This window comes from Salvelinus sp. IW2-2015, linkage group LG3 (assembly GCF_002910315.2).
Source record: "Salvelinus sp. IW2-2015 linkage group LG3, ASM291031v2, whole genome shotgun sequence".
Classification (NCBI taxonomy): domain Eukaryota; kingdom Metazoa; phylum Chordata; class Actinopteri; order Salmoniformes; family Salmonidae; genus Salvelinus; species Salvelinus sp. IW2-2015.
This window is the reverse complement of record NC_036840.1, coordinates 31,246,973-31,268,119: the sequence shown is the minus strand read 5'-3', so window position 1 is coordinate 31,268,119 and position 21,147 is coordinate 31,246,973. Positions and strand designations below refer to the sequence as shown.

Below are 21,147 nucleotides of genomic sequence, written 5' to 3'. Positions count from 1 at the left end.
TTGTAAGCTGAGAAATCTGTCTGTTTCATTTAAACCAGAATCTTACAAACTCTGGGTTGCAGACGGAGTAGATTAATTGAAGTTTATGAACATTGATAACAAAATTCTCATAACARTAATATAATCTGCTWAATGACTCAAATGTAAATATGACACCAACGACCGATTGTCACGAGAGCATTAGGAGGCTCTGAAGGTTTAAGAAGTAATACACTAATCAGATGTTCAACAAATACACCGTTTATTTATCAGTTTGCATTTGCTTCAGCATTGTCAATATTGAGTTAATAAGGGCTCAGTAAACTACTTACTTCAGTTGATTGAAAAACTATTGGTATAATATGGACCTCGAGGGGACCTGTAACATGATGCAACATGAGTTCTAGGACAAATACAAATTGAATATACCATCAACAAAAAAAAAAACGCTGACTGCAATATATGCACAGTAGCCTACATAAAAATTGCTGACATAGAATACGCAATAACACACAGACATGTCAAGTTCAGAGATCATTCTGAAAACAATGTATTAACTGCCCTAATACATACTGTCAGAAGTAAAATCTCACTAGTGATATGGATTGTCTGACTAACACAGACATTAGATTAACTCGACTACTTGATTTTAAACATCCTACAATTTGGGGAAAATAACCTCAAATTCTATCTAGACTACAGAGAGCTGTCAGAGAGTCAATCCTCTGAGATTCATAGAAGGAAAGTTTTATATCTGATAAACAACTCACAGAATAGTAGGATAAAGCATCACTGACATAGGTCTCTAGTCTAACTCACATAACTCAGCTGTGGTCTTAAAGCAATGAAGCCAGAACCCAGGATAGAGGGGCTGCGTGAATCTGGTCTGGACACTGTGGAGGAGGGTCATTGTGTCAGAKACACTGTAGAAGGACAGAGTGCCCGCCTGGTGATCCAGGTACACTCCTACTCTSGAGGACTGAGGGCGTGCCACTTCAGTCTTTACATTATTATGTCGGAAAAAGTAACCATTACTACAGCACTCTAAACTCCAGGACTTGTCATTGTGTCCAAATTGACAATCATCCGCAGGCCCAGATCGGCTGATGTCTTTATACGAAACGCCTGCATAAATCTTCCACCCACTCCACTCCACCTCCCAGTAACAGCGCCCAGACAGACCTTCCCTGCACAGCACCTGACACAATTGAGTGAATCTGTCTGGACGACTGGGGTAGGAGTAGCCTTTGCGCTTCAGTTTCACCTTTCTGTTCCGCTCAGACAGAAAGAGTTGTCTGTATAACGTGTTTGGGTCCAGGGTGAGCCGACATGAATCTGAGGGAAGAGAAATTAAGAAARAAAKATATGATATGAGTCCTCCTCTTTACTTGCATCTCAGGGTTTGTGGTGAGTATCATTGAAAAGACAACTGTTAGCAATTGGACTCACATTGTAAGAAGTCGGCTCTGGTCTTGGGCTCGGGTGGGTGTAGAACATCCACTAGATTCACTGAAACGCACATTCACACACAGTGAAAGAGTGTTATGATTAGACAATATAATGCAGTGTAGGCTAGAACTTCAATGTCATCAAAGTATGCAGATGGAACAGATGGTACTTTCTAACCTACCTCTGGTGGAGATTCTGCACCATTCTCTCTTCAAGATGCCCTCCAGTTTCTCTCTCAGGTTAGACACAGCCTCACTCACATCCTCAAAGTACTGAAGAGGACGGACATCGATGGTGGGCAAGTCTGAAAATACACTGGGACTGGCGAGAGACTGATAACTCTGCAGAGAGAGAATTTATTTGTATGGATGTTTGACAGTCAATCTTCTGTGTGTGAACTAACAAATTCCTAAAATGAAGCACTTTGCTACTCTACGAGAGACATAAGTCTAAGTCCGCTAGCTATATAAATAACATACTACTCACTACTTTAGCTAGCTACAAAGGCTTTGGTAAACCCACCCCAGAATAACGAGTTCCTTTTGCAATAACAGACGGATGGTCACTCAGTGAAGCTACCTCCAGGAAATGGATGTGATCCTCTGTGTGTGTCAGCTTCTCCAGCTCAATCTCTCTCCTCTTCAGCTCAGTGATCTCCTGCTCCAAACGCTCCATGAGAGCTTCAGCTTGACTCACAGCTGAATTCTCCTGGGCTACGATCAGCTCCTTCATCTCCGAGCGCCTTCKCTCAATGGAGTCAATCAACTCTGTAAAGATCCTCTCACTTTCTTCCACTGCTGCCTGTGCAGAGCGCTGTTAAAACACAAATGTAGACAAGAGATGGCTTTATGTTAAAAACTCTATTCTCTTTCTCTGACTTGGAGCCTCAGAAGATTGCTATATCATATYGTTGTGGTTCCTGAGATATCAACCGCTTCTCCAGGCGGTTTGGGATCATATGATCTGCCCAACACGACTGCAACAAAGATGACATGGTTAATCTCCTCTGGTCAATACTCACGCTGAGAGACTCCACAGCCTGTTGCAGTTCCTTCAACTCTTTCTCCCTCTCCTGGACTCTCTGGTTGACCTTCTGCTGACTCGTCCCTATCTGCTTCTGTGGACAAAAAAACACTTTATTGAGCTACATGGCAGTGATGCGATTTGACAATGCAAATCTGTCTCATATGCCTATCTACATGTGATGTTTTTTTGCTATGTTGTTTTGATCACAATAACTTAAGATTAGCTCTGATTCTCACCTGTTTCTCAGTCTTTTCTGCAGTGATTGAGACTGTATCATGGCCTTTATGTTCATCCATGGTACACAGATAACAGATACACTGCTGATCGGTCCGGCAGAAAATCTCCATCAGTTTGTCATGATGAGAGCAGATATTGTCCTGTAATTGTGTGGTGGCTTTGACCAGCTTGTGCTTCATCAATGGAGCTACATTATAGTGAGGCTGGAGATGAGTCTCGCAGTAAGAGGCTAGACACACCAGACATGACTTGAGAGCTTTCTGCTTTCTCCCATTGCAGAAATCACATTCCACATCTCCAGGTCCAGCAAAGCACAGAGCAGGAGAAGTAGCCTGGAGCCCTGTCTTCTTCATGTTCCCGACCACCATGGCTAGCAGGCTATTCTTCATCAGAGCAGGCCTTGGAGAGAAGGTCTGTCTACACTGGGGACAGCTGTAGACACCCGTTGGGTCATCCTTATCCCAGGAGTCCTCAATACAGTTGCTACAGTAACTGTGTCCACAGTTGATAGTGACCGGCTCTTTCAGTAAATCCAGGCAGATAGAGCAGCAGAACTGGCCCTGGTCCAGGAGAACTCCCTGCTCAGCCATTTCACCGATCACTCACAAAGACACACCCCGGTAGCAATGCTACATAGAAACAAAACGTGAATTAATGAATTAATCTAGACAGCTAGACGTTTAAAATATATCCCAGTCCCCCAGTTGAACTAGCCYAATTCCAATTCAATAATACACATTTTACCAGTCGTGATTATCAATTCAAGATATGACAATTCAATGTGGTTATTATTGTTGAATCGACTAGCAGCGAAKGATCAATCCGAGATCTGCAGGGGACAAAATTATGCGCAACACAGGAAGTATGCATATCAGCATCCGGCTAATTCTTTTCTTCTTTAAATATTTGGCGGTTTGAAGAAGACATTCATCGAAGTTGGCATGCGTAATGTCGAGTAACTACATATGTATGGTGTACATGCTTTAATTTTTACGGCAATTGTATTTGTATCATTTGTTGAAATTCGACGACGGTAACGTTAGTTACTATCGCTAGCTATGTTCGCTTTCTGCCCAACTAACGTTAAGTAGCTAGACAATTTAGTTAGCTACCGTTAATTTAGTTGCATCGTATGTTTCAGTCTTCTGCTARCTAGCAGTTAGATAGTTTTGAGATCTAAAAGTTGTCAGCTTGCTGGAAGAATGTCGACTCTTCAGAGAACGAACGGCAAATATCTGTGGTGGTCTCTTGTGGGTCTTGGATTTCAACCCGAAGTCGCAGCATCATCAGGAGCCAGCAAAGCCAATGTCAAACACATGATTCTTGGACCGTAAGTATTGATTGTTGTGGTAACAGCTAACGTTAACAGTTAGCGTTGACAGTATCAACATCAGTTTTGCAACCCTGTTTCAATCCAGTGAGACAAACTGGCGATGTCATGACAATGAAAATAAAATAATAGGCAGAGGTAGAACGACTCCATTCTCTCAGGTCAGTCAAAAGCCTGTTTTGACACCAGTTTTTCACCAACAGCAATATGTTTGACAAACCAAACAAGGACGCATTCTACATAGTTACCCATTTCCTGTTAGAAAAACTCAACCCTGCACGCTTCCACGATGCATACAGGTATGATGATGGTCCCATTCCCGGCTTGTTTCTCTAAACACATTTGTCATTTTTTGCAATCATGTAAAATGCTGGGTCTTGTATGCAGGCATTGCTGGCCAGTGTTGGACCACAAAGCAGATGCCGAATTCCGTAAGGTGACCTGTGCTTGGCTGCGAGATCTAATGGTAAGGATTTGACATGTCTTCTTTCAGATGTACACGATTTGACCTACTTGTTGCAGCAGACGCATACTGTCTGGTCAACAGGTCTAAAGTGTTTGAACTTGATCTGTGCTTTCAGGATGAGCAGGGGAGCACAGTTCCCAAAGTGGTTGCGTCACTATTCCTCTCACCTGGTGGACCCAAGTTCGTCAACCTTATGCTCCATCTAGCCAATCATGTCATGTTGCATGAGATGAAGACATTTTCAACAGGTAGTAAGACCTATACAGTGCATTCAGAAAGTAKTCAGACCTTGACTTTTCCACATTTTGTTATGTTACAGCCTTATTCTAAAATGGATTAAATTGTTTTTCCCCCTCAAGCTACACACAATAACCTGTTTTTGCTTTGTCATTATGGGGCTATCAAATTTACACTATGACTAGCCCAAGGTTTGGACTTCTTATGCTGCTTTCACACAAGCAGATTTTGATMTTTTTCAGAGCTAATCTGATTGGTCGAAAGACCAATTAGTGAAAAAAATGGCAGAATTGGGCTGCCTGTCTAAACGCAGGTAGCCTAGTGGTTAGAGCTTTGGGTCAGTAACCGAAAGGTTGCAAGATCGAATCCCCGAGCTGACAAGATTAAAAAATCTGTCCTTCTGCCCCTGAACAAGGCAGTTACCAAATTAAGAATTTGTTCTTAACTGACTTGCCTAGTTAAATAAAGGTAAAATAAAAAGGCWGAATTGGCTTTTCATCTCCCTGTGAATTGCAACTGTTTGTCAATAACCAGGTCCCATCTAACCTTTCTATGCACATAAAGTACATGTCACGACAGGCCTGATGGAAACAGCTCATTTGTTGGGTAACTTTCCAAATGTCGACAAAACAAAATATGCTAGAGAAGGTGGGGTGTTTGTGTCTATAAGATTATGTGAGAAATGGCGGTGGAAATGCTTTTATGCACAAATATTGGTATAATAACCATTATATTGAGGGAAACTTGGAGTCACGCGATGACATGCTGTGTGGTCCTCCCACTACGACTCGAAGACATGCAGTTTATTAGGCTACAGATGAAATAAATCATGAGCTTCACAGGGTGGTGAAAGTGCAATGTGATGAGCGTGATGCTGCTTTCCAATAAATATCCAGGGTCTTATTCTGGTGACATGATGATCGATGCTTGGCTGCTGTTTGACAAATTACATAATCTTGCTTTTTGTCCATAATAGTCTCATGTAGACTATACCCGCATTGTATCTGCAAGCTATTGGTTAGAGCGCACGTGCCATTAACAGTGGGCATATTCACTATATAACGCACTTTTGTGTGACAAACCCATCTCTACTGTGAAGTGTGAAGCAAATGTGAAGCAAACCAATTTTAAAAAATCTTTTTTTTGGTACATGGGGATTTAACTGCTAAGTTATTTTATGTGCACTACGTCATCACGCACAGACTTTAAATAAAACAATTTATCCGCAAGAAGTACTTTTGATGGAAMCATCTCTTGTGGGAAAATTGGCATATTTTACAATAATCACTTTGTCAACAATTGGATGGAAACCTAGCTAGTGGGTATGTTCAGTCAGCCCAATTCTGATATCAGATGAGCTCTGTAAAATAAAAAAAAACTCATGTGAAAAGGTCTGTGATTGGTCAAAGACCGATTTAGTGAAAGAATATATCAGAATTGGGCTACCTGTGTGAACGCAGCCAATGTGTGTTAGATGGCACGTGGGTCCCAGAGGCAGCGGCAGCCCCTGCCTCTTCTGTGGAAATGGCGCTGAAGCGGTTTCAGCTGATCAAGACCAGATTCCTGAGAGGAGCTGTGGAACAGGACCGGATGCTGCAGGAGTACCAGAGACAGGCCCAGTAAGTCATGGCAACTACACAAACCACAGGCATTGGATGTGTTTGTAGATACACTGATGTTTTCTGGATGTTTACAATGGCTAGAAAAGTGTCATTTATGTTGAGACCAATTCGGTTGGATAAAAAAAAATGTCATTGGTTAGGTGTATCGTGATTCTGGCTAATTAGCACAGGTGCAAATGATGAGCAGGTAATCATTAAGCCACCCTCTTAAAACCAGGTGGTCACAGAGGTTTGGAGTTTGTATGCCCGGAGGTGAATGTCTTGCCTTTGCCAGTCAACTGTTGTTTCTTTTCAAATGTGCCTTGTTTTGCCATTCTACATCTGTTCTCTCTTGTAGATCAAGAGTGAAGTCTTTGAGAGATTGGAGGGCTGAAGACGCAAAGTATGATGATTTGCACAAGTATGTATGAGTCTCCATCTACCCTTTTTGAAGTATTTTTGGGGGGCTGTAGTTGAGATGTAAAACTTTTTTGTATCAAACATTACACACCAAGTGCTAATAATCAATGGCAGCTGGTAAAATAAATGTATTTCCCCTGCCCAGGCGTCACAAGAAAGTTGAACAGGAGGGAACCCCTCAAGCTGACAAGATTCAGAAGGTTTTCATTTTATAATTGACTTATAGTTTGTATAACATGACTAGAAATGGACATTCATAAMATTTCTATCTGCAATAGTCTGACCGTTTCACCTCTGAACACACCTCAGGTTCGCTCCTTGTGGTCGTCCATGGACGGAGTGCTGTCCACCCTGGAGGAGGCGCGGCGGGTGGTAGAGCGTGTCATCAGGGGAGATGTGGACCAGTACACCCTGGACGGGACGGACCTTGCCCTCAAAATCCCCCGGGTTCTGCTAGAGCGGATAGAGCAGTTATCCCACTTGGTGAGATGTGCAAAAATGCCTTTTTAGCTTAGCGGGTGATGGTGCATTTGGAATCTAGTCCATATGTCAGCGCAATGTTTCCCAAACCTCAAGTAACCCCAGCTGTTCCACATGTTTGATATGTTCCAGAGCTAGCACAACCGATAAAACGAATGAATGGTGATTAGTTAACTGATTGAATCAGGTATGCTAGTACTGGAAATCCTACAAATAAGTGAAACTTTCTGAGTGCTGTGGGTACTGCTCTAGTGTTTATCACTAAGTAAGTTCTGTGTGTTCGCCAGTCGAGTGTSGGCGGTGTTTACGAGGCAGGCCAGCTGAACATCCTCCGTATGCTGGAGCTGCTCCACCAGGCTCTGGTCCTCCTAGGGGAGGAAAGGACCCGGGTGGCAGGACACACCCCCATCGCCCAGCTCCACCCCTTGCACCTGCAGGAGAGGAACCTACAGATGGCCCGCGCCATTGAGGATCTCCGAGTCATGAGGTGGGCTACAAACTGCTATCGCAGAGGCTTGCTTGTTGGGGAACTGCTACCCAGTTTATGTAATACTGTTTGAATTGCGTAGCAGCATTTAACATGTTTGTAATTCGTTGTCCTTTAACACAAGACAGCAGCAATTTAAATCAGTCTTGGACAGTATTAATAGCTATTTTAAACTGTCAAGCTCTGTTCTCTCTGGCATCACTGTCTTTCTCTTACCAGGAAGAGGATTTCAAAGGAAGAAATTCCCGAGGTGAAGAGCCTCATCAGAAAGTTGGAGGCGGAGTGGGACCGGAAGTGGGCGGACTGTTTGAAACGCACGCCRCTGACCTCGTTCCTCAACGAGGATCCTGTAAGTGCCTTTTCTAGTTTGACATGGATGTATTAAATGGCTTTGTCCAGCAACAGCCCCTACTCCCTAGGCCAGGGCTATTCAAATCTGACTGGGCTGTACTCTCTATCCCTTTAGGCCCTGGATTTTCTGTTCCCCATGGCTCCTCTGTCCTTTGAGCCRGCCACCGACGCCAGCTTCAAATCCAGCATCTTCTCTCAGTATTCGGCCAAGCTACCCAGTGAGTAAAACAAAACATTTCCACTTCTARGTTGCTTTTATTGTTTAACTGAATATTTTAACAATTGGTACCTTGTGGTGATTTCATAACTTAGAATTTCCTGAGGAGAAGCCTGTGGCGACTGACTCTGTTCCAATGGAGACCGTTACCACAGTGGATTATACCCTCAAAAGGTATATTAAAACTCTGCTTGCCTTGCATTCATTGCTAATGGGCAACTAATATTCTGAATACTCCGTTGTTGGGAGGCAGATACCTGGTCAGTCCTGAGCTGTGTTCTGTCCGTCACAAGCCCTCCCTATAGCATACCTGCTCTCTGATGACCGGGGCGAGTTGAACGAAATCGCAACGGACAGATACGGAGCAGACAACCGTTATCCAGTCTTGTTTTTTTCTAACCATATCTCCAACATCATTTGATCCACAGAATGTCTTTATAACAGGTCTCTTTTTTTAACAGCCTCTGCCCTCCAGCTGTTGAGATGATTGCATCTCTTYCTAGTGTGGACATTTTCCCACTGACTCCCCTCCCTGCACTTTGTGAATCTCCTCTGGCTGTCCCTGCCAAAGCTCCCTCACCAAGCCACCTGCCGGTAGGTGATGTGCAACAAGCATCCTAATTGGCTTTAAAAAWATATATATATTTTAAGGCTTTGTTTTAGCTAATTCAATGTTATAAATCTTTTTTATATTTAAAGGGTTTTGGCCTTTTATTCACCCCTGAATACCAAAATATGTCCCTAATTTATGCACATGTTTAATCACCTATGTGACCATTCTGTTTCCTTATAGGCCAGTGTAAGGAAGACTCCTCGTGTGTTTGCGGTGAAGAAAAAGGCTCAGATCCTTGACTCTGAGTTTGACAACTTAGCAAATCGGGTACAGTTTCCATATAGGGGGGTTGATGGGAGGCAGATATCTGGTCAGTCCTGAGCTGTGCTCTGACCGYCGCTAGCTCTCCCTATAGCATACCTGCTCTCTGATGACCGGGGCGAGATGAGTGAAATCGCAACGGACAGATACGGAGCAGACAATCCATACCTGCATCAGGGGTTGGAACTGGTTCTRGGAACAGAGGAGAATATATAATTCAGTGAAGTTAGGATGCTAATAATGGCCTAAACCATTCCAATTCACATGTCATGATGCTCAGYGCTTCAAGCCAAGSCCCCTCAATGTTCACCCCKCTTTCACTCTATCCACACCCGTCAAATCTGTCACATCACGCGCCTGCACTTAACTGTCCATCAAGCATATAAACAACTAGCTTACATGTTCCATAGCAAGCTGCTCTGTCCACGCTAATTGGTGGAGTTAATGATTTGGCTAAATTTAAAAACTGCTAATTTTAAATGGTAAAAAATAACTATTTGAAGCATTACTTTTTKGGGGTTTGAACTGGTTCAGAACTGTATAATGCTGGTCGGAACACTGGAACGGAACTAAATAAATAGGGGTTCTGCTCGGCACGAGTGGAACATTTCTGTTCTAACCTCTGATCTGCGTATGACTGGTATTGTCTGTACCATGTTGCTTAACATGCCATGCATGCATGGAGCATTTTCAATTCCTTACTGTTTGTGTGCGTTTTTAGTTTGCGGAGGCTGTGACCACCGGCCCTGGCAACATAAGTTTACGAGGACTTGAGCAGGGAGACCTACTCCATACTCTTGGCGAAGACCCTTTCTCCACCAGGAAGCAGATTCCACGCACCCCAGAGAGTTTGAGTGAGTATTGGACCTTTATTTKATGTAATTTGAAGGGCAATTTTGCMTTTTGTTGGCCAGAGGAGCAATTTTTTCTYCYCCCCCCCCCCCCCCCCCCCCYCAGTTTTGGATGTGAAGAGTTCCTGGCGAAGGGCAGTGGAGGAGGGGGAGGCTCAAAAGGCCTGCCTGTCTGCTACGTTTGACTGCGATAACATTCTCGGGTGCTTCATGCCCCTCAGCGAGGTACATGAGGCCTCCCTTGGCCACGACTTCACCGCCCTGAACACAAGCCTGGATCCCACCAACGTGTGCAGTACTGCAGCCCCCCAGCAGGCTTCCCTCATGTCCACCCTGTCCTGGGACTCCTCCAACATGGAGGCCCTCAATAGCCTGAGCAACAGTGACGTGGTCCAGTTCAGCATCAACCAAGAGGTGTTCCCCGAGCAGTTCAGTATAGATCAGGAGACACTTCCTGAGCTGCCGGGCAACGACAGCAGCCTCCTGACCTCCATTAACTCCAGGGACATATCCAACACCGAGGAGGAAGAGCTGCTCCTCCCCCACATCCCATATCTCCTCACCACAGAGACTGAGCCAGCCCTGCTGGACGCACGCAGGCGTTTGGACAACATCCAGCAGGCTTTTGGAGAGGCCTCCTTCATGGACCACCGCCAGGGGGCACCAGAGCCCTCTCCCTCACAGCATGACAAGAGGAGCCTGGACACCAGCGACTGGCTGATGGCAGCAACACTGGAGACTGCAGCCACAGTGGAAGTGACAGACAAGGTCTTTTCCCTGGATCTGGACACTCTAGAGAGCCCCTCACCGCCAAGAACAGGGCAGTATAACCTCCCGCAATTGTTCACATTCTCCCCCATAGATGACCTGTAGTGTCACCACATTTTATATATTTTCTGAGCAGTCTTCTAGTTTCTTACTTTTTCACAATTAAGGCTAACTAATTTCAATGCACATGCAATTAAAATATTTGTACATATCTGTGCCAATCTAACATGGTCTGTTTTTCCTATAGAAACAAGTTAAATATTTTWWWRTSTMWAWRWSAYATGATGGGTGAGAATAAACAAACATGAATTGTATATTGTTAAATAAATTAAATTCTTACCAATGTCAATCAGGTTTAAATATTTTTTGGGATTCAGTTCCTGGGCTTGTAAAGGCCTTGTTTACACTTGCATGGCGTTATTGGGGGTTCAATCATTTAAACTACACTGATGCAACAATTTCAAAGATTTTACTGAGTTAAAGTTCATAAYGCATTTTTTTTCAATTGACTGATTTCCTTAAGCCCAAATCTATGGATTTCACATAACTGGGATACAGACATGCATCAGTTGGTCAGATACAATAAGAAAAAAACAATGTGGATCAGAACCAATTAGTGTCTGGTGTGACCACCATTTGCCTCATGTAGCACGACACATCTCCTTCACATAGTTGATCAGGCTGTTGAATGTGGAATGTTGTCCCACTCGTCTTCAATGGCTGTGCGAAGTTGCTGGATATTGGAGTGAACTGGAACATGCTGTCATACACGTCGATCCAGAGCATCCCAAACATGCTCAATGGGTGACATGTCTGGTGAGTGTGCAGGCCATGGAAGAACTGGGACATTTTTCAGCTTCTAGGAATTGTGTACAGATCCTTGCGACATGGCGCAGTGCATTATCATGCTGAAACATGAGGTGATGGCGGCAGATGAATGGCACGACAATGGCCTTCAGGATCTTGTCAAGGTATTTCTGCGTTCAAATTCCCATCGATAAAATGCAATTGTGTTTGTTGTATGTAGTTTATACCTGCCCATCTTGGGGCACTCTGTTCACAAAGTTGCCATCAGCAAACCGCTCGCCCACAGGTCATACACGCTGTCTGCCTGGTACAGTTGAAACCAGGATTAGTCATTGAAGAGCACACTTCTTCAGTATGCCAGTGAGCATAGTGTTAAGTACAACAAGTTGTTTTTTGAGGGATATCTGTACYTCTGAATTTTTATTTTKGACTACTTTTACGTTACTACATTCCTAAAGAAATGTACTTTTWACTCCATACATTGTCCCTGACACCCAAAGGTACGTGTTACATTTTGAATGCTTAGCAGGACAGGAAAATGGTCCAATTCACAAAAGAACATCCTTGGTCATCCCTACTAACTCTGATCTGGTGGACCTACCTAACACACATGCTTTGTTTATAAATTATGTTGGTGTGTGCCCCTGACTATCTGTAAATTTAAGAACACAAGAAAATTGTGCAGTCTGCTTTGCTTAATACACAACAAAAATATTAACATGTAAGGTGTTGGTTTCATGAGCTGAAATAGATCACATACATTTTCCATATGCACAAAAAATATTTCTCTCATTGTGTACAAATTTATGTAGGCAGTTCTTTGCCAAGATAATCCATCCACCTGACAGGTGTGGCATATCAAGAAGCTGATTAAACAGCATGATTATCACATAGGTGTACCTTGTGCTGGGSACAATAAATGGACACTAAAAGGAGCAGTTTGGTCAAAACACAATGCCACAGATGTCTAATGTTTTGAGGGCGTGTACAATTGGCATGCTGACTGCAGGAATGTCCACCAGAACTGTTGCCAGAGAATTTAATGTTAAATTCTCGAACCTTAAGCCTCCAATGTCGTTTTAGAGAATTTGTCAGTATGTCCAATCGGCCTCACAACCACAGACCACATGTAACCACACCAGCCCAGGACCTCCACGTCCGGCTTCTTCACCTGCGGGATCGTCTGAGACCAGCCACACGGACAGGTGATGAAACTGTGGGTTTGCACAACTGAAGAATTCCTGCACAAACTGTCTGWAGCTGTCTCAGGAAAACACTCATCTGCGTGCTAGTCGTCCTCACCAGGGTCTTGACCTGACTACAGTTCGGTGTCATAACTGACCAGTGGGCAAATGCTCACCTTCGATGGAGAAGTGTGTTTACAGATGAATCCTGGTTTCAACTACYGGGCAGATGGTGTCAAAGATGTCAACATTTTTGGGTGTGTCAGCTCAGGCATTTTACTAGCAATGCAGTTTGTGGCACAGTATTCCCTAAAWTAAGACTATACTCTCGTGCCCCATGGTAGCAGTGGGGATATGGGCAGGCATAAGCTACGGACAACAAAAGCGATTGCATTTTATAGAGATCCTGAGGCCCAGTGTCGTGCTGTTCAGCCCCGTATCGCAAGGATCTGTACACAATGTCCCAGTTTTTCCATGGCCTGCATACTCACCAGACATGTCACCCATTGCGCATGTTTGGGATGCTCTTGGTTGACGTGTACAACAGCACATTGCAGTTCCTGCCAATTTAACAGCAACTTCGCACAGCCATTGAAGAGGAGTGGGACAACATTCCACCAGCCACAATCAACAGCCTGATCAACACTATGCAAAGGAGATGTATCCTGCTGCATGAGGCAAATGGTSGTCACACCAGATACTGACTGGTTTACTGATCCACGCCCCTACTTTGTTGTTGTTGAGGTGTCTGTGAACAAGTCTTGTTCTACAAGAGATCTGTATTCCCAGTCAAGTGAAATCCATAGATTAGGGCCTAATGAATTTATTTTAATTGACTGATTTCCTTATATGAACTGTAACTCAGTAAAACYTTTGAAATTGTTGCATGTTGCATATATTKYTGTTCAGTATATAAGGAATTTGAAATACATTTTTTGACACTTAAATATATTKTAGYAATTACATATTTAAAACCAAATACTACTTGAGTGAAATCAAAAAGTATTTTACTGGATAACTTTGTTTTCATTTTCTGTTAAGGTATCTTAACAGAAAGATTGGGTGTTCCCCACTGAATTCAGTTGCGTGGCAGAACTGCAGTCAGGTCAAAACCCTGGCGAGGAYGACGACCAAGCAGATGAGCTTCCAGTTGGAGGTACTGCCAAATTCTCTAAAATGCGGCTTATGTTAGAGAAATTAACATWAAATTMTCTGGCAATAGCTCTGGTGGACATTCCTGCAGTCAGCATGCCAATTGCACGCTCCCTCAACTTGAGACATCTGTGACGGTGTTTGACGACAACTGCACATTTTAGCGTGGCCTTTTATTGTCTCCAGCACAAGGTGCACCTGTGTAACRATCATGCTGTTTAATCATCTTCTTAATATGCCCCCTGTCAGTTGGATGATTATCTTCGCAAAGGAGAAATGCTCACTAAMAGGGATATAAACAAATTTGTGTCCAAAATGTGAGAGAAATKAGCTTTTTGTGCGTATGGAACATTTCTGGATCTCTTATTTCAGCTCATGAAACATGGGACCAACACTTTACGTGTTCTGTTTATATGTTTGTTCAGTATAATTCAGTCCCATTTTTCTAGCGATTGGGGAATGTATAAAAGTGAAATATTTCAGCTTCTTAAGGGTTTACGGGTCTCATCAGTAAGAACATTTAGTCATGGGAAACTATACRTTATCCAGAATAATCATTGGATTATTTTGGGATTAATTCTCATTGGACTTTTCAATTCATGAAATATGGGCCTACTTGATTTTTGAAAAATTGCTTATTTATGCAGTAGACCTAGTATTGGCTATATAACACCCAAACTGACTAAGGGAGSTTGTAGATAAAATATATTGTCACTAAATGAAAAAAAATTCAACACCTGTTGAATTTACAGCCTACAATATTCTGGTGTCAAGACATCATGCATTACATTTCACATGGGGGTAGGGGCATAGGCTTTACATGGTCAAGCCGAAATCTGCAGTGACCATACAGTAAATGCGCCTCCGCAGAAGTCAAAGAAAACATACTTTTTGCGCTTCGTGGAGCAGAGATGAGCTGTTGTGAAGGAAGTTGTCAAGGAAGTGAGTTTGTGTTTGTATAGGACCTCCCGCCCCCACCTACCGTCAACCAATCATGTCAATGCAGCTGTACAGAGCCCTCCGCATTGTTACACAATTTGATAGGCGCACGGCGATGCGGTACAGAGCTTGATTTGGCCGCTGGAGGCTCCGCGATTGCGTCACGCCCGCCATACGAAGCCTCCGACCACATTTTCAGATTAAGCATAAACTGGCTTCAAGAGGCGGTTGGAAAAAGGCGGAGAGGGTTTGTCATCTGAGTGCCAGTCACTATCCCCTGGGCGGTTTCATTCTGTCTCATGCAGCAGTGTAAAAAAAAAAAAAATTGCTCACCAAAGTGTGACCAGACGCAAACATGGCGACTGCTTGCACCGACAGCTACCGATAAGAGTGTCGTGAACAAGCTATACCTCAGCGAACAAGTGTGACAAAGTTTCCAAGGATTATCGAAGTGCGCTCACTTTGTGCCTTCAGTGGTGGTTTTGTAATCTAAAACTGGATCGGAATAACTCGMGCGGGTGAAAGCTGCAAGTTGCCTACATGTCAAAATTGTCTCTTGTAGTGTTGTAAACAGCTGGTAAGTATTACAGCACTGCCTGCCTATTCTGGTTAGGGAACTAAAGCAAGTTTGTTTTTGTTAGGGTTCTATGCGCTTTAACTTTGTATCAATAAACGTACTTTATGATGCAGTTTAACGGTATGYAATGTTTCAAACATTTAAATTGCAATCCTTTGCGTGAATGTATTGCTAGAGCCCGGTGTCTGCGTAATTTTTTTTTTTTACTACGCAACAGACGGACTGTCTCTTATTGAGAATGAAATGCTTTGTTTTCAGTGATCAAATGTTGACCTACTTTTATAATAAAGCCATAGGCTACGATGCAACAGTTGGAACGTAACACTTCCCCCGCCCCYTCTAGGCCCCTTATACTGTGAGAGATGGGTTCTCCTGTAGGCCTTGGGTGTGTCAACACTCAGGTAGTCTATTGTCAGGCAAAACCATTGTCTTTTGAAATATCTGCCTCGCTTTCCCAGCAAAAAAGTCTTAAGATCAATTCCAACAATATACTATCAAATGAAACAACCACCACTCATACTATAACTTTTTTTTGTTTTTTTTACTAGAACATTTAATTGTTGTTTTTCACAAATGCMATTCTCCACAGGAAAATATACGTTTCATGTGGTAATGGGCCTAAAAAAATAAACATGCAGAGAGCACTTGTAGTAGCCTAGTAATTCCAAAACAATTCTCTACTACATGTCATTCAAAGTGTGGACCTCAGTTTAGGCTAAGCCTAAGTGGACTTTTGTTACTGAATTTGCAATGTCCGTCTGCATTCGTGTGACACTGACTAAGTTGAGTAAGAATTAAATGTCTGTCAATGACGCTCTGTAACCTACAGGTTCCTGCAAGCCAAGGTGCTCACATACAGTATATGTTGCTCAGCACTTGACTGATTGCCAGTAAGCAACTGAGGCGCTGCAGTGACAAACAGAATGTGTCATTCCTTCCTCCCTAACCTCTATGCGGGCCTCCATGTGTGTCTGCCATGGCAACCTGAGGGCCAAAACTGTGGGCATATTTAAGAGATCTTGATACACCTTTTTAGCTTTGCTTTTCCTTAGGGTGCTTTGTTAGTCTTTCTGTTTTTATTTTTTATCCTCTTGTTTTGTAGTACATATTTTCAGTTTTTATTTTCATAGTTAAAAATATATATATAATTCTGTGAAGAAAATTGCGTTGCATTCATCTCTAAAATGTGCTGTATAAGTAAAGCTTGATTTGATGGCGTCTCTGTGCCAGTCGTCTACGGCATTAGTCCCAGCAGGGCAAAGAATGGTATTTCCCCACAGGTACTGTAGCCACATTTTGGTTTCCATTGGGGTAGCAATGCGTTTGTGCTAAAAGAAAGTCTCACCCTCTAAATCAGGGATGGGCAACTTTGATGCAGGTGGGGGCCACAAAAAAAATCTGAACTCATTATRAGGGGCCACAATCGCTCGCGGGTCTGCGTACCCACATCCATACCCACTCACGCAGTCAGAGCAGGCCCTAGCCTTTTGGGGCCCTAAGTGTAATTTTGTTTTAGAGTTAATTTCCTGTAATTTTACACATTTTGCCATGGGCATAGAGAAAATGTTGCTGTTTTAAAGCAAGTTTGCTACAATTTTACACTATTCCATGGGTGGAGAGATTTTGCTATTATATAAGGGGGGAAATTGATTCGGGGGTCGCAGGCGGGACCGCCAGTYGCCCATCCCTGCTCTATATGCTACCAAATTTAATGGGTTAATTGGTGCTGCATTGTCAATGTTGATTTTATGTTAAATTATTAACACATGAAATTGTTGGGACCATATATGAAGTGTGACTTTATTTTTCTACAGTTTATTCTTTGTTAGTCAGCGCCTCTACAAACATTTTTGGGAGTGTGTCAGCTCAGGCATTTTACTAGCAATGCAGTTTGTGGCACAGTATTCCCTAAAATAAGACTATACTCTCGTGAGGAGGAACATAATCTGACTTGTCTCTGTGCATGGGAAACAATGAATTACACAATCTATTCAGATTTCTATCTTGAATATTGTTTCAGGCCAACCGCTAGTGTTGGAATGCAATGAAATGCTGCGCTCTAGCAAGTGGTGCCATAGTACTTACTAGTGTGTCTGTTGTGAGAACTTGTGACTGAGTACGTTTTGGCACATTCAATGTTATGCCATGACTAACTGGGTCATGGCCCCAGTTGGGTGTCTTCGTGCATACAGTACCAGTCAAAAGTTTGGACACACCTACTCATTCAAGGGTTTTTCTTTATTTTTTTTTACTATTTTCTACATTGTAGAAATAAGTGAAGACAGAACTATGAAATAACACACATGGAATCATGTAGTAACCAAAAAAAGTGTTAAACTAATCCAAATATATTTTATATTTGACATTCTTCAAAGTAGCCACCCTTTGCCTTGATGACAGCTTTGCACACTCTTGGCATTCTCTCAACCAGCTTCATGAGGTAGCTGTGTCCAGACTTTTGACTGACACTAGGTAAATTAGATATTTCAACTAGGTGCCAGGACATCTGTGTCAGGTGACAGGGGAAAATAAGRAAGCTGTCTGGCAAGGGAACAACAACGAACAGGGCTCAAACATAGAGATAGATAGAGGACTCTAGTGCCAAAAAGCCTGTGTTAGCATGGGCAACACCATTGAGAACTTTACCCATTTTTTAGTAGTCAATTGGGTGGGACTTCCGATGGGTAAAGAAAGGATCACATAATTCCATCCAGGTCATCAGGAGTGTTCAGCCAATGAATTATACTCTTGAGCAAACATTCCATAACTGCATGTGGCAGTAAATTGCCAMCTGTGGCTTTGGTACCTGTTCATACAACACACTCCAGGGGGCAGTACACAGTCTTAGTTTGTTTACCAATTCGTAGAAGAAGAAAATTGACTACTTCAAAATGGAGCTGGCCTCAATGGCACTGCCCATCCTCTGACAAATACAATGTTGAAAAAGTAATAATTAATTTGTACAGCATGTACTTAGGTAGGCCTTTTCCTGCAAAAAATAAATATGATACCATTTATATGCTTCACTTCCGCATGCTGTTTAGGTGCGTCTCAGATGTGCCACAGAGGAAATTGATATTGTGGTTCGTTCTGTGTGAAGCAGAGGAGAATCAGAATATGGCTTCAGTCTCTTAATTGAGTTATAGCAATAGTTCATATGAGGGAATTTAGTTTGGCCAAGTAGAGTTAGAATTCATTGGTATTCTAGTGCTCACAACAAAGCTTTATGTTTTGCCTTTAACTTTTTAAAATGGCCTTGTTTTCTAAATACTGTATTTTAATTTAGTCCTACTCTTAGTTTGAAGATTTTGAATCCCAATAGTCATGTTTCTAYAGACCATAATAGGCCTCAATTCACCTGAAGCCACAGTGCAGTATTGACACTGTAGCACATGCCTTCAGTTTTCTAAATAAGACGTGCACAKCACACACAATCAGGAAGTCGTTTATAAATGGAGATAGGCCTACTCTTCCAACTTTGCAAAGGATCATTGAAAGAATCCATTCTTTGGTGTCTTCTCAGATGACGTATTAATTTCCTCTGACTCGGATGTCTCTGCAATCTTTTTGTTCTGAACTTTCAATGGATCTGGGTGCTTCGTCTGTCAGTGTAGTTAGTTAGGGCAGTGAGTGTTTCCCCTCTCCCTCCACTTCCCTGTGGAAACAATGCTTTTTGTCTGGCCGCCCGTCACGCTTGAGGAAGGAGGCAGTGAGTCTTGACGTTTCAGCTGAGCTTTCCTTCACTCTTCAGCTTCCTCTGTGTTATTCTAACCCGCTGCATTTCACCTGTTAATGAGTACCCCCCAAAGTATTATAATGGCACCAGAGCTATTCAATTATAAATATTGTAATTAAGCCTTTTTCAAGTATATTTTAGCCTTTTGAAAACTCATTCTCTCCCATTTTTCTCTCCCTGTTTCCTGCTTATAGTCATCATAAGCAGGTAGCCTAGTGGTTAGAGTGTTGKGCCRGTAACTGAAAGGTTGGTGGATTGAATCGCCGAACTGATAACGTAAAAATCTGTCCTTCTGCCCCTGAACAAGGCAATTAACCCACTGTTCCTAGGCCGTCATTGAAAATAAGAATTGTTCTTAACTGACTTGCTAAGTAAAATAAAGGTTAAACAAAAATACGTCAGACAGATGATCAAGAGTGTTTGTTAGCCTTGTATTTATTCTGTATCTCCTACAGCCAACACTACGCTCATGGGCAGAAGACAACATCACGCCTCGCAGTGCAAACATTTTATCAGGCTTGTATATAAAGCATGTCTTTTGTTGGATATGTAGGCGGTATGAATTCTTTGACATTAAGTGCATTATAAACACCAACGCAACAGTACTGTATTTCATAGTGCCYGACTTTCAGATGGTAACAAAGCCATCTTAGAATGGAACACTGACACAGAGAACCTACTTTTAGTTGCAGTCTGATGAGTGAAAAGAGGGGTAGAAAGACGAGTGAACATTTTGTCAGGTTGTATTGACATCTCTCTTTACAAGACTCTTTAGAGATGGCGTTCTACGTACATCATTGWTGTCATCCAGAGTTATTTATTTTCCAAGTTATAGTAGACTATATTTTACATACAGGAGGGTTTTAAAGGACCAAAGAGTTTGGTCTGCACAGTTTTTTTTTTTTTAAATTTTTGCCATGGATAACAATATTGCAATACTGGTATTGTCCTGACTTTAGTAGTTACAGTGCCTTCAGAAAGTATTCATACCCCTTGACGTATTCCACATTTTGTTGTTACTGCCGGAATTCAAAGTTACAGCCGGAATTCAAAATGGATWAAAAAATATATATTCTCATCTACACACAAATACCCCATAATGACCAAGTGAAAACATGTTTTTAGAATTTTTTTCAAATGTATTGAAAATGAAATACAGAAATATCTAATTTACATAAGTGTTCTCACCACTGAGTCAGTACTTTGTATAAGCACATTTTGGCAGCGATTTACAGATGTGCGTCTTTCTAGGTAAGCCTCTAAGAGCTTGCCACACCTATATTGTGTGACATTTTCCCATTACTCTCTTCAAAATTCTTCAAGCTCTGTCATATTGGTTGTTGATAATTGCTAGACAACWATTTTTTGGTTTTGCCATAGATTTTCAAGTAGTCTTAAGTCAACTGTAACTTGACCACTCAGGAACATTCACTGTCTTCTGTATAAAATTTCCMGTGTAGATTTGGTCCTGTGTTTTACATTATTGTCCTGCTGAAAGGTGAATTAATTTCCCAGTGTCTGGTGGAAAGCCAATTTGAACCAAGTTTTCCTCTAGGATTTTGTCTGTGCTTAGCATTCTTTTTTTATCCTGAAAAACTCCCCAGTCCTTAACAATTACAAGCATACCCATAACATGATGCAGCCACCACTATGCTTGAAAATATGGAGAGTGGTACTCCGTAATGTCTTGTATTGGATTTGCCCCAAACAACTTTGTCCTGAATACAAAGTGTTAATTGCTTTGCCACATTTTGTGCAGTATTACTTTAGTGCCTTGTTGCAAACAGGATGCATGTTTTTTTGGAATTTTTTGTACAGTCTTCCTTTTCACTCTCAATTAGGTTAGTATTSTAGATCCATCCTCAGTTTTCTCCTATCACAGCCATTTAAACTCCAACTGTTTGAAAGTCACCATTAGTCTCATGGTGAAATCCCTGAGCAGTTTACTTCCTCTGTGGCAACTGAGTTAGGAAGGGTGC

At 42.3% G+C, this 21,147-nt stretch overlaps 3 protein-coding genes and 2 non-coding genes across 9 annotated transcripts in view; 4 read left to right on the top strand and 1 right to left on the bottom strand.

Moving 5' to 3' along the window:
- Positions 1-224: 224 nt before the first annotated feature.
- LOC111954546 (tripartite motif-containing protein 16-like) lies at positions 225-6,260 on the bottom strand. Of its 5 annotated transcripts, none has more exons than XM_023974362.2 (7): positions 6,171-6,260; positions 2,691-3,320; positions 2,450-2,545; positions 1,951-2,241; positions 1,610-1,769; positions 1,429-1,488; positions 225-1,314 (listed from the first exon to the last, which is right to left on the bottom strand). In XM_023974362.2, the coding sequence occupies exons 2-7, from the start codon at positions 3,279-3,281 to the stop codon at positions 785-787; spliced, it is 1,728 nt and encodes a 575-aa protein (XP_023830130.1). In that variant the 5' UTR covers positions 3,282-3,320; positions 6,171-6,260; the 3' UTR covers positions 225-784. The 5 variants fall into 5 exon arrangements, with proteins under 5 accessions (XP_023830130.1, XP_023830139.1, XP_023830147.1 ...); XM_023974371.2 differs by lacking the exon at positions 6,171-6,260 and adding an exon at positions 3,436-3,525; XM_023974379.2 differs by lacking the exon at positions 6,171-6,260 and having other exon boundaries at positions 1,610-1,760; positions 2,691-3,545.
- On the top strand, positions 3,595-11,122 carry LOC111954507 (HAUS augmin-like complex subunit 6). The gene is made up of 16 exons (XM_023974294.2): positions 3,595-4,021; positions 4,225-4,320; positions 4,409-4,487; positions 4,603-4,735; positions 6,199-6,343; positions 6,684-6,746; positions 6,891-6,945; positions 7,055-7,228; positions 7,513-7,712; positions 7,932-8,061; positions 8,179-8,281; positions 8,376-8,454; positions 8,742-8,874; positions 9,074-9,160; positions 9,876-10,008; positions 10,112-11,122. Exons 1-16 carry the CDS (start codon positions 3,894-3,896, stop codon positions 10,876-10,878), a joined length of 2,505 nt encoding a protein of 834 aa, XP_023830062.1. The 5' UTR covers positions 3,595-3,893; the 3' UTR covers positions 10,879-11,122.
- Positions 8,524-8,654, top strand: LOC111956439 (small Cajal body-specific RNA 8). The gene has a single exon (XR_002876273.1). It is a non-coding gene; the product is annotated as a small Cajal body-specific RNA 8 (non-coding RNA).
- On the top strand, positions 9,187-9,317 carry LOC111956446 (small Cajal body-specific RNA 8). The gene has a single exon (XR_002876274.1). It is a non-coding gene; the product is annotated as a small Cajal body-specific RNA 8 (non-coding RNA).
- Positions 11,123-14,968: 3,846 nt separating the features above from the next.
- Positions 14,969-21,147, top strand: part of LOC111954498 (DENN domain-containing protein 4C) — a 61,887-nt gene continuing 55,708 nt past the window's right edge. The window contains exon 1 of the mRNA XM_070436027.1: positions 14,969-15,432. The gene's annotated coding sequence lies outside the window, so the exon portion shown is untranslated. The remainder of the gene's footprint in view (positions 15,433-21,147) is intronic.